Source organism: Etheostoma cragini, chromosome 6, assembly GCF_013103735.1.
Source record: "Etheostoma cragini isolate CJK2018 chromosome 6, CSU_Ecrag_1.0, whole genome shotgun sequence".
Taxonomy (NCBI): Eukaryota; Metazoa; Chordata; class Actinopteri; order Perciformes; family Percidae; genus Etheostoma; species Etheostoma cragini.
The window spans coordinates 15,605,844-15,618,092 of NC_048412.1; the positions used below are offsets into that span (position 1 = coordinate 15,605,844).

Here is a 12,249-nt window from a genome sequence, read left to right on the forward strand (position 1 = left end):
ATCCAGTACAATGTTACATGGGAAACTTAAGATGAAGGTCACAAATGAAACAATTGGGCTTTATTTCGAAAGCAGAAGTGTTATGTGCATGTCTGTGTTTCTGCATGTCTGTGCTTACAGTTTCCACTTGCTCTGATAGGAAACGCGAGGGTTACATTTTCGAGGGTCTATATGCCACAGGGCCTAAAGGGCCACTATAAAAAGCTGTATGTTGAGGAGAGCTGAAGTACACATGCGCAGCAGGGCGGTTACCATAGCGCCGCTCCGACCTGCTCAGTGAGTTGATTCTTAAACTTCTGATTCACCTCCTTCGGTGACACAAATCAAAGAAACGTCGGAGGATTTCATCCGTGTTCACGGGTGATTTTTAAATTGACGTGTTTTTTTCCATCACGTCTAAGGGAATTGTACTTATTGAAGCACCTGCTCGGCTGATAAACTAATCGTGGGATATCAAGCGGTGGAAATCTCCGTCCCTATTTGAACAGGAGCATAATTGTTTTAAGGTCATGGTCGGGGTCTTTTAACAGCAACAGTAAGTAATTCTTCAGGGATTTAAAACACAGACCTATGCCGTTGTTGGCATACTTTATTGTTTATATTTAAAAATCAGCAAAAGTTTATAAGCTAACGATTACCATGTAGGCCTAAGTTACTCGACAAAAACGGTACATTTCACTCATTGGTATGACATTATTGCAGTGCATGATAAACAAAAAGTATAAAGCCCACAAATGGTTTAGCTATTTCCAGGTTTTATCGAGTTTGATGAACTTTTAGCATAGTGTTGTGTCAGGCATAAGCCAGGAGCAATACATGTGATTATAGGGAAAGGGATATAACGTTAGCATTTTTACCCTGGGTCAGCTGGTTTCTGTTATGTGACAATATCCTCCTTGTCATTTATGCATTAGTGCCTTTTCCATTTGTAAACTTGCATTGCCCATTTATTAAGTAGGCTACAGTTATCTTAAAATAATGCAACAATATTCGGCAATAATTCTCGGCATTAAAACTACCTTCATTAAGTTAATGTTAAGACAGTTGTTCATTCAACTCATTTTGTGTACGTCTGTTGAATTATATTCCTGATGTTTTGTCCACATATACTGTATACATATTTTGTTGTATTAGTTGTCAGCCCTTGCTAAAACTAATGCAGTCTGAGTGTAGGTCCATAATGGCTGAACAGTCACTATCTTTATGCTCAACTCATTTTCCTAACTCCCCAGGAAATGCAGCCACACTCTGCTGGAGCTAGACTTGCACTTGCATGTAGTAGGCTATGTCATGTGTTAAGTGTGGATGGATGTTTGAAGTCGCCTGGACGAAGCTCTTTCTCAACTGATGTCTATTCCCTTAGATGAACTGCTTCAATCAAAGGCTGAGACGCACATCTCCCATGCATGGCAGCAGCAGGAATGAGCTGGTCCCCTCCAAGCCTCCCAGGATAAACGGATGGGCATGGCCCCCTCAGACTTTACAAGTGGTTGGCTGGATGATGTACAGCTACCTCGCCATAGTAAGCTTCGGCATCTACATCCCTCTTCTGCCTCTGCCGTGGAACCATGTGCTCTACGCTGTATCCTTAACAAACTGTCATTGTAGTGGACTAGGGAGTGTTCAGCGATGGGTCTTTTGGATCTGAATCTGGAGCAAACATTTGTCTCTGCATTACAGTGTTGTTTGCGCTGCAGGACAAGACAAGGATGTTGCTGTGTGGGCTGTCTGTATGGGCTCCAGTCATACCAGTTGTGACTCTGTCTCTGTTTCTGTTGTCTCTATTGAGCCCAAAAAGACATAATCACTGGGGTTTTTGTTGCTTGTTAAATGCTGCATTATGTCAACACTGGTTCATTTACTTGAAGCTTTCACTCAGCCTTAAAAACTGTTGATTTCTTCAGAACTGCTTTAATTTCTCACACAAAAGATCCACTTATGTGCAACAGTTTGCAGTTTCTTTTTTGGTGTCAATATGTGTGCCACTTACTATTCTGCAGTATTATTACATATGCAGTACTTTTCCAATATTGCAATTTTCCTTGACTCTTGTTGTGCACAGCTGACGGGAGTAGCATTTGTTGTCCACTTTTTTACGCATATTGCTGCTGCAACTATAGACCCAGCAGATGTCAGCGTGAGGGCCAAACAGAGCTACTCCAGTCCAATGCCCCTTTTTGACAGAACTAAGCAACCGCATGTCATCCAGGACCTGCACTGTTATCTATGTGAAATCAAGGTGTATGTATCCAAAGCAGTAGTCTGTGGGATTTTGCTTTTTTAAATTATTGGTGATTGTAATTTGGAAATTCATGTAAAAAATATGTCTTAATCTTCATGTAGTGGCCCCAAAGTAAAACACTGTGGTGTTTGCAACAAGTGTGTGGAAGGCTTTGATCACCATTGCAAATGGCTGAACACCTGTGTGGGTGGCAGAAACTATTGGTAAGACAATGTTTTGGACTGACTTGCTGTATTTGACTTCATGGTTGATGTTGAAATGTGGAATGCTTTATAAACTTAACATCTGGTTTCATGTGTTGCCTTCAGGTGCTTCTTTGTGGCACTGTCCTCTGGTACACTAGGCGTCTTCCTGCTCGCTGTTGTCATCTTGTTCATATTCATTCAGCATTACCTGGATCCAAACAGCCTACGGACCCACCCACAGTTTGACAGTGAGTCATTATAATGGACCTTCTTAGGAACAGCATTGATAATAGTTTTGTTAATTGCACCGTTTCTGTGTTGTCTTTCTTTCTATAGGTATCCTGGGGAATGGTACCTGGCTGGCGTTTTTACCCTTAGCACCCATAAAGACTAGTTCAGCTGCTCTCCTTACATTAGCCTTCATAACAGCCATGCTGAGCGTCATCTGTCTGCTGCTGCTCGGTCATCTGCTAGGCTTCCACTTTTACCTCTGTGAGTCACAAGCTTCAAGACAAGGCATTTGACAAGTCTTTTTCAATCATTAATCCATCTATTCTACTCTGCTGGATGTTCTCTTCTTTGCTTTACAGTTTATAAAGGCATAAGCACATTTGATTATGTAAAGATGCGGCGCCAAAAAGAAGCCAAAAACCGAGACAATGAAGCAGGAAATCCACATGAAGCAAAAATCAATAACAAGGCCCCACAGGTGAGACCCGGCCTTAGCCTCTCACTGTCTCTCACTTGTTTAATCTGTCATGTGTGTAAAACATTTTCTTTTCTTTTTTAAAGAATCAAGAGCATTCAATTGCCTGTGAGCCAGCATTATCACAGCGTTCAGGGTAAAAACAAACTCCTTCCAGTTCTAGTTATGCTTTCATGTATTCATTTACTAGAGATTTAATGCCAGTCTGGTTTTCCTGCAGTACCTGCAAATTTGATGACAAAGGCCCACTCCCAGGCCGTCTTTCAGAGTCCCAATGCACCAAGGTAAACATGTCTACTTATACTTTAGTTGACTGATTGTACATGCATCAAATGGGTAATACTGCATAAAAATATGTTTTGTAGTTGGAGAACTTTGGGAAGGCCTCAGAAAACGAAACTAGTTTCCATTATAGCGCAGAAAATCCAACACAGAACATAGCAAGTAAGTATTTGACTTCACTATTGTTTGCTTTCTTTGTGTCAACCTAATTTACAAAGACAGAGGAGCAGAAATTTGAGAAATCTAATATTATACAAATAAATACACCACCACAATGGAAAGGTATTGTAAATTTGTAACAGTATTGTTTGATGGCATTACAGTGTAAACTGTAACTGTAAAGTAGCCTACACATTCACAACTACATTTGCCTGTTAGATTTATTAATATGGATTACTAAAGAACAGTTTGTAAATAATAATTATCTCATCTCGTCTTGTTTCTGTGTCTGAAAGGCAAAATGTCTGTGAGTGACATCAAGAGCCGGAAGCCTGACACTGAAGAGGCTCAGAGGGCCGGTGTGAAGTCTGTTCAGCGTGTTCCTGGAATGCAGGATCCTCTGGGCAGCTCCGTTATGAGTCCAGATGATACTTAGCAGTAACTGATGTCTGCATGGCGGCTTATCAGGATACACTGCTCTCAGGAACTACTACTTATGAAGATATGCTTCATTAAACTGAGCCACACAACCAAGGACCATTGTTGATAAAGACAGGACGACTTAGACTTGACAACACAGTTTGATACACATCATCGAGCTGTTTTTTTTCTTCTAGTGGATAAATTGTATGCATTCTGAATAACTGTGGATCTGTCATTGTATTTTGTATTTTTTGTATTTGTATTTTTTATTACAACGGTTGTATTATTTAAAGCATTGTTCTTATCTCACTGACTTTTACAACAAGTCAAAGTAGACATCGAGGTTAGCCCCTGTTCCACTAGCCTGAGTCGGATCGATGGATGGATGGATGTATTTTAGCATCTAACTGAAAGACTGAATCATGATACTACAAACCTTTACCATTTTGTCATTCTAACTTGGTCTAAAGACTTATGGCAAATGCATTGTTTAACTGAAGGTAGTGGAGCAGATATTAGCATGGGGCAGAGCCAGATGTCGTAAACATTCAGGGCTGAGACCAAAAGTAAGGAGGTTTGGGGGCATGCTCCCCCTGTGGAGATATATTTCCTATTTACGGCAGCTATTTGCTCATTTTAAAGCCATTTCGTAAGAGAATCCTACAAAACTACATTATTTTGAGGGAAAACATGATAGTTATAATATTATCCTGTAGAGCCTACATCTTATTTTGTAAGTAATTGTTCTCCAATGGTCGTTATCATTCTGAAACCAGAACACAACAAATGTTGAAGATGACTCATTTTAACTCCTGCCACCTAAAGAAAGGCAAACATTGATGTTACTATTTTTAAGATGCATAATAAAGGTAGGGTACAAATTTGGCGTACACAGAATGGCTAATATGACATAATACTATGCTGGTGTAGAACTCACAGAATTAATGTTTAGCTGACAAATTTGCTACATTTGAAACTATCCCATGATAATCTTGATTGCTCTAAATGCAAATACACTTAAAGTTATACATCCTCTGAATGCCCTAGAGGTCTCTGATTTGTGGTTGTAATGTTTTTTGAGGCTATGATTATCCTAGAAGTCACAAAAGATCATTTTATACAGGAACGTCAAATTAAAAAAAAAAAGGTCTCTCTACAATGCATGGCTACATTGGGGACACATTCATCACAGATGAATACAACTGAGCTCATTAAATCCATAAGAGTCTGGGCTTTCAAGTCAGACATAATACATGCAATTCTTAGAAATATTCAAATACACCATATTAAGAATAGGCAAAAATAACACAGTTATATTGCAAAAACACTGCATGTGGTTAGCATAAAGTGGCCACGTCTGTAAAGGGGAGACTCATAGGTACCCATGGAAACCATTTTCATGTCTTGCAAAAATGTAGCCCCCTTCCCGACAAGCTAGCATGACATGGTTGGTAGGCCTACCACTGGATTCGTTAGGTCGTCTTTTTGTCCATCTCTGGGACGGAACCCGCTACAGCCTCTGAAATAAAGTAAACTCGGCCTAAAAGATGCGGGGCTGTTCTCTACTCATCAAGGATTAGCTCTGCAGTACAGCACCTGCATGGAGACTTTAATGCTCGAGGCTACTATGCTACGGAGGATCTTTCTAGGACATTGGAAGTGTGTAAAACTGGATGTATGGGAGGGGATAGCTGGATTAATCATCTGATGTACGCAGATGATTTAATTGTTATTTCACCATATAGTGCTGGCCTACAGCAACCGCTTAGAGTCAGCTCAAACTATGAGCTAGCTACAGTATGACATCAAATTCAATGCTAAAAAGAGTGTCGTAATGATTGTCAGAACAGAAAGCTAGGCTTTCCCTCTTTTTACTTGTCAGGGCAAGACCTTAACGTGGTCACTAAAGTAAAATACTTGGGCCACATTATCAGGGACGGTTTTTGTGATGATGATGATGATAAACAGCGGCAGTGCTGTAAATTATATGGACAAGCAAATACTCTGGCACTCAATATCGTATGTGTTCTGAAGAAGTTAAAATATCTCTTTTCAGAGCATACCGTACTCCACTGTATACAGCTCGTCTATGGTGCAGCTACATTAAAGCAAAGATAAACAAGATAAAGGTGGCAATACAATTTTGATGAAGCGTCCAAGATGGACCAGTGCTAACCATCTGTGTGGGACCTGTAATGTTCCCACCTTCCACGCTGTGCTGAGGAAGTTTATGTACAGATTTAAATGCCGAATAACCGAGTCAAATAATACAATTATAAATGCTATTATCAATGCACTTAGCGATATCCGATATTCTTCAAAACTATGGAATCACTGGAACACGCACCTGTACCTGCTTTAATTATTGAGGTTTGAAGGTTAATTTGAAGGTTTGTATGTATGTGGTTTTTTTGTGATATTTTTGGGGATCAGTTTGTCTATATGTATTTATGTTTGGTCTGTACCTCTTTTGTAATGTGTTGAGTGTACTTTTTTTTCTGTACCTTGAGTCTGTAAATAAGGAAATATATGCAGGTTGTTGAAATTGCCAATTTAACGATGAGGTTGGATATATGCCTTCATTTCTTATTCTATAAAATGTCTACTCAAACTCTTAATCGACAAATTAAATTTCAAACAGATGTTTGCTGCTACTAATGACATTTGTATTATTGAGGAGTTTTTTTTTTCCTCTTCACATTTTCACCACTAGAGAGAATTTACTTAGCCTTACGTTATACTGATTCTAGTCAGACCCATAGACTGTATTTTAGCAATTACATTACAATACTTGATATACCGTCCATGTCGGACCCATTGGTCTATTAAGGTCCGAGCTAAATTTGGCATGTATTCAGGATTAGCCCCAGAGCAGAATAGTACTGAGTTTCTGGTTTATTTGCCTGCGGACATTCAAAATCAGTTAACCATTTGTATTTCATTTAACCAGTTCTGTTTAGACCATTAGTACAAGAACTTCTAGATTTATGTTAATTCAAAACGTATTTGAGATGCATTGCAGTAGTATTTACCAACCTACATTTGTAGTACTCAAATCTCATTTCTGGCAAATTACCAGTTATGCAGCTACAGTTTATGTACAATGTAGAGCACCTGCACACAAAAAAGTCTTGAACTAGGAAGGCAGACTAAAATGCAGAATTTATTAAGCAGACAGAACACTAAAAAGGACATTACAACAATTTAACAGCAGAGCTTTCTAGAAGCGATATATTTAGGCCAGCTCCTCCTCACCCTCTTCCTCAAACTCTCCCTCTTCTTCAGCAGTGGCATCCTGGTACTGCTGGTACTCAGACACCAGGTCGTTCATGTTGCTCTCTGCCTCTGTGAACTCCATCTCATCCATACCCTCACCGGTGTACCAGTGGAGGAAAGCTTTGCGCCTGAACATAGCTGTGAATTGCTCAGAGATGCGCTTGAACAGCTCCTGGATGGCCGTGCTGTTGCCGATGAAAGTGGCAGCCATTTTGAGGCCCCGGGGAGGAATGTCGCAGACAGCAGTCTTGACGTTGTTGGGGATCCATTCAACAAAGTAACTGCTGTTCTTGTTCTGCACGTTCAGCATCTGCTCATCCACCTCCTTCATGGACATGCGGCCACGGAAGATGGCAGCCACTGTCAGGTAACGCCCGTGACGTGGGTCGCAGGCAGCCATCATGTTCTTGGCATCAAACATCTGCTGGGTGAGCTCTGGCACAGATAGTGATCTGTACTGTTGACTGCCTCTGCTTGTGAGGGGAGCAAAGCCTGGCATGAAGAAGTGCAGACGTGGGAATGGCACCATGTTTACAGCAAGCTTACGCAGGTCAGCGTTGAGCTGTCCAGGGAACCTCAGGCAGGTGGTGACACCGCTCATGGTGGCAGAGACCAAGTGGTTGAGGTCACCGTATGAGGGGGTTGTGAGTTTGAGCGTGCGGAAACAGATGTCATACAGGGCCTCATTGTCGATACAGAAGGTCTCATCTGTGTTTTCTACAAGCTGGTGGACTGACAGCGTGGCGTTGTAGGGCTCAACAACTGTGTCAGATACTTTTGGGGAAGGCACCACGCTGAAGGTGTTCATGATGCGGTCAGGGTACTCTTCACGGATCTTGCTGATGAGCAGGGTGCCCATACCAGAGCCTGTACCACCTCCCAGAGAGTGTGTGAGCTGGAAGCCTTGAAGGCAGTCACAGCTTTCGGCCTCCTTCCTCACCACATCCAGAACAGAGTCTACAAGCTCGGCACCCTCTGTGTAGTGACCCTTGGCCCAGTTGTTGCCAGCACCACTCTGGCCTGTAAGACAAGAATCAAGATTCTGTGTCATGCATTAAGGGTGCATAATGAATAGCTGACAAGTGCACAGGAAAAAAAAATGAATTACTTACCAAACACGAAGTTGTCTGGTCTGAAGATCTGACCGAAAGGTCCAGACCTTACAGAGTCCATGGTGCCTGGCTCCAGATCAACCAGCACAGCACGGGGTACATATTTACCACCTACAAAAGCAGGTCAAAAGGTAAGGGGAAGTAGCAAAAAATCTGTAGTTCATGCAATAACAAATCAGGGATTAGTTAGTTATTACCTGACGCTTCATTGTAGTAGACATTGATCCTGTCCAGCTGCAGGTCACTGTCACCATGGTATGTACCAGTTGGGTCAATACCGTGCTCATCACTGATCACCTCCCAAAACTGTAAAACAAATACAACTGGTTTTAGCTCCACGATAAGGCTAAGCAAATTTTTCAATTAATTATGACAGTAGGTTTTATTTACGTTCATTGGTATATATGACAGTCAGTTTTTATGTAAAAATATGGACGTTAACATTTCCCGCCGTTTGCTGACCGAACAATGGTGTTATAGCGAAATAATAACGTTACGCGAGTTCATCAACGTAACTGCCGTTAGTAAGTTACGGTTTGAATTGCTACCGTTAACTAACGGTTTTGAGTGTTGCTACAATAGACGGCCTGACGTTGAATTCACATTTTACAACTTGCCCAAATTTGTTTAAATTTTTTTCATACGTTTATACTCCGACACATTAAGGCCATAAAGAAAAAAGGAATCAGTTCAAATTAAAAGATAAACGGTAACTTTCACAAGGAAGTTAGCTTGTGGTTTCTAGCAAGGGTAGCTAACGTTAACGCAACGGGCACAAAGCCCCGGCTCCACCCAGAAAGCCACACAGATAACACGGCGTTTTTTAAATAAAACTTAATCAATTCACAACTCGAAATCCAAATACCGGTTACTAACCTTAGCACCGATCTGGTTTCCACACTGGCCAGCTTGAAGATGCACAATTTCCCTCATTTTTCTTGCTGGAGGTAGGATATATATATATCTATGAATTACTTTCTCTTTGTTAATGTGCGACACAGCGGCTGAAACCTGTTTTTATAGAACAACTAGATACGCCCCCTAAACCTCAGCTCGAATGTGTATTGGATGACTTGCTAAAGCATCATCCACAGACACAATTTTAAACCAATCAAACGTTCAAATGCTTATCCGCAGTGCAACATTGCGGATGCAAAACACCACCAAAGAAGACTTTTGTATCCGTCATTGGTCTAATCTACCTGCCAATCACATTCATCTCAAAAGTGTGATCTATAGGCGTTGGCCACCGCTATGCCTTCTTCATCCCTAAAGAGGAAAGAATCGACTTGTCATGATGGTGGAAAAGCGCTGCGACGGTAACAAAAGATTGTATACTGCAAAAAGACAGTGACACATTTCATTTCTTAGATCACAAGAACATTTTGATTTTATCAGTTATAAGACAGCAATAGATAGATAGATAGATAGATAGATAGATAGATAGATAGATAGATAGATGTTTATTGATCCCAAGAAAAATGGGATATTCCGGTGTTACAGCAGCAAAATCAGTCACAAAGCACAGAATATAAATATAAATGAAATACTTGGAAAAATATACAAACATACAATATACATGAAATAATAATATGAACAAAGTAAAGGAACAAATATTTTAATATGTACAGGATGGGGAAACAAAAAATGTGCAACTGCTCAAATAATATGCTAAAATGTTAAAATGCATGCTATACTGTATGTAAATGCAAATGTAAATAAACCAATTGTAAATTCCTTGCTGAATACTAGTACAGCCCAGTTTTCTTTCTTCCACAGTTTCAGAGTGGGCTGCCTGTGATGTGACCTTATTATGATACATGGGTACAATGGGTGTAGGCCTATAGCATAATAGTAACAGCTATGTGGCTAAATGAAACCCAGCAATGTTATTTCCAATGAATTTTTAAGATTAAAATATCTATAGGCCTAGCAAATGAGATTAATCTTAAGGGTTTAATGTTGGGCAATTCTAGTAAGTAGCACAATAAGATTGGCCTAGGCCTAATTAATGTCTTTGTTGGACTGTTGGTGGCCAGAGGGAATGTAGGCTACAATACCGCAAAAAAGATGCTTATCTTGGCAAGACTGCCCTCTGAACCTCATCTGATGTCCCGTGCACTTTAAGTCTTCATTAGGCTACATTATTACATTACCATAAGCCTTGGTGGTTTAAATGGTAGTAATGGCAAGCTCTCGTATAAATATTTCAAAGACAGTAGGCCTTAATGGCAGAACATGCATCCTATGAGCATAAAAAGGGGCTCAGATCATAATGAAAACAGCCTGGACAGAATGAAATTACTTGATGACATAATAGTGTATCTCAAGCTGCATCATTTGCACTACTATGTGGTTTATAGCAGCCTGAACACCATTTGGAGTTTCTTTGTAATTTCCCATTAATGGAAAATAATAACCTAAAATGAAGGGCAAAGCCCTAATATTACAAGCACTTTGTTTAGTTATATCTTAGTCTATGGGCTACAACAAGGATCCATTAATGGTCCTATTTTCTTAACATGTAGCCTACCGATAAACTTCAGTGTTTGATGCTTCAAGCTTGGTGTTGCTGCATGTATTTTATTTCCTTTTACCGGTAACAACGTTACTTGCTTACTTACAGGACTCACCCTTTACACCTCGCTCAACTTGAATGTGTAGGCCTATTGGCTGATTAGTGAAAGCATCATACAGACACTAATTTAAACTAATCAAATGTTCAAATGCGTGTCCGCTGTGCAACATGCAGATGTCAGCTGATGTAAAACACCACCAGAGAAGAAATGCTTACAAGACATTGGTCTAAACCCCAGATATATAGGCCTATGGGTTTAATCTGCCTGCAATCACATGCATCTCAAACGTGTGTCTTGTAAATCTATACTAATCTAAACCAAACAGACATTCGTCTACTTTACTCATGATGCAAGGAAGTAGCTCATCATGTTAGTAGAAAAGAAATGTTTCACAGCTCCACATTGGTGTCTATAAAAGACAGTGCGACATTTAATTTTGTCAATCAAAGGAAATTATTTAAATTTGATCAGATGGGCTAAAATACAGTCATCACAGTTAACTGCGACTCGCAGTCCACAATTTTCTTTTTCCACAGTCACCAATGGTTTTCACAGGATGGGACCTGGCCTACCTTAGCCCACTGGAAACCCCTAAACAGCCTTATGAAACCATAGACAGTAGGCTAAATAAAATTATTTATTATGATATACAGTCTAGACTCTAGAGTATGTAAGACAATATTTTGTGTTACACGTTTTCTAAAATGTTATGTTTAATATACATGTGCAAATGATGGATTATCGTGTTCTATGTGCAGCATCAAGCTTCTTCAAGGTTCAAAATTCTCATTTCCTGCTGTTGACACATTAGAGTCAAATGTTGTTTACAGAGGGAATTTTGGATATCTCTTTTGTATCACTCCATAAATCACAAAATATTGTGTGATTGGCCAAAGTCCCCTGTCACAGGTTGGATTTTCTTAAGCCTGACCACAAAAGCCAGGAAATCCAGAAGTCTTTCTCAAACCAATTATTTACAGCCTACATTATGCTGAATGATATTGTCCAAGAATGTTGTTCAACACATGACCTACCACAGCTTTAAATAGGCCTATGCAAATAAAGCATTATGTAATGCTAACTTCTGGTGAATTTAGAAGAGATCCGCAAACCAACGCATGAACAGGGGCCATCCAGCTCACCGTCCAACGCCTGCACTCTGTCCAGCAGAATGCCCAGCATTCATCCACGTTTCTCTCAGTCCCCCCTCTGATGTAGAGATGGAAATGGACGAAGAGGTGGTCTCGCTTGTCCACAGTTGGAATCATAACTTTATGATTGATTT

The 12,249-nt window shown here is 40.2% G+C and overlaps 2 protein-coding genes across 2 annotated transcripts; one reads left to right on the forward strand and one right to left on the reverse strand.

The window, feature by feature from the left end:
• Positions 1-207: 207 nt before the first annotated feature.
• Positions 208-5,149, forward strand: zdhhc11 (zinc finger DHHC-type containing 11). The gene is made up of 11 exons (XM_034873615.1): positions 208-535; positions 1,364-1,582; positions 2,063-2,241; positions 2,344-2,445; positions 2,551-2,675; positions 2,764-2,919; positions 3,018-3,136; positions 3,220-3,269; positions 3,354-3,417; positions 3,499-3,577; positions 3,871-5,149. The coding sequence occupies exons 2-11, from the start codon at positions 1,364-1,366 to the stop codon at positions 4,008-4,010; spliced, it is 1,233 nt and encodes a 410-aa protein (XP_034729506.1). The 5' UTR covers positions 208-535; the 3' UTR covers positions 4,011-5,149.
• A 1,988-nt stretch (positions 5,150-7,137) lies between these two features.
• On the reverse strand, positions 7,138-9,528 carry LOC117945882 (tubulin beta-1 chain-like). The gene is made up of 4 exons (XM_034873612.1): positions 9,262-9,528; positions 8,583-8,691; positions 8,386-8,496; positions 7,138-8,293 (listed from the first exon to the last, which is right to left on the reverse strand). The coding sequence occupies exons 1-4, from the start codon at positions 9,316-9,318 to the stop codon at positions 7,233-7,235; spliced, it is 1,338 nt and encodes a 445-aa protein (XP_034729503.1). The 5' UTR covers positions 9,319-9,528; the 3' UTR covers positions 7,138-7,232.
• Positions 9,529-12,249: the final 2,721 nt, after the last annotated feature.

Bases quoted from the DNA above. Each gene is read 5' to 3' on its own strand.
- zdhhc11 (XM_034873615.1), top strand. From the start codon at position 1,364: ATGAACTGCTTCAATCAAAGGCTGAGACGCACATCTCCCATGCATGGC. The intron at 3,270-3,353 runs GTAAAAACAAAC...GTTTTCCTGCAG, and splicing joins GCATTATCACAGCGTTCAGG to TACCTGCAAATTTGATGACA. The intron at 3,418-3,498 runs GTAAACATGTCT...TATGTTTTGTAG, and splicing joins CAGAGTCCCAATGCACCAAG to TTGGAGAACTTTGGGAAGGC.
- LOC117945882 (XM_034873612.1), bottom strand. From the start codon at position 9,318: ATGAGGGAAATTGTGCATCTTCAAGCTGGCCAGTGTGGAAACCAGATC. The intron at 8,692-9,261 runs GTTAGTAACCGG...TTTGTTTTACAG, and splicing joins GAAACCAGATCGGTGCTAAG to TTTTGGGAGGTGATCAGTGA. The intron at 8,497-8,582 runs GTAATAACTAAC...CTGCTTTTGTAG, and splicing joins CTACTACAATGAAGCGTCAG to GTGGTAAATATGTACCCCGT.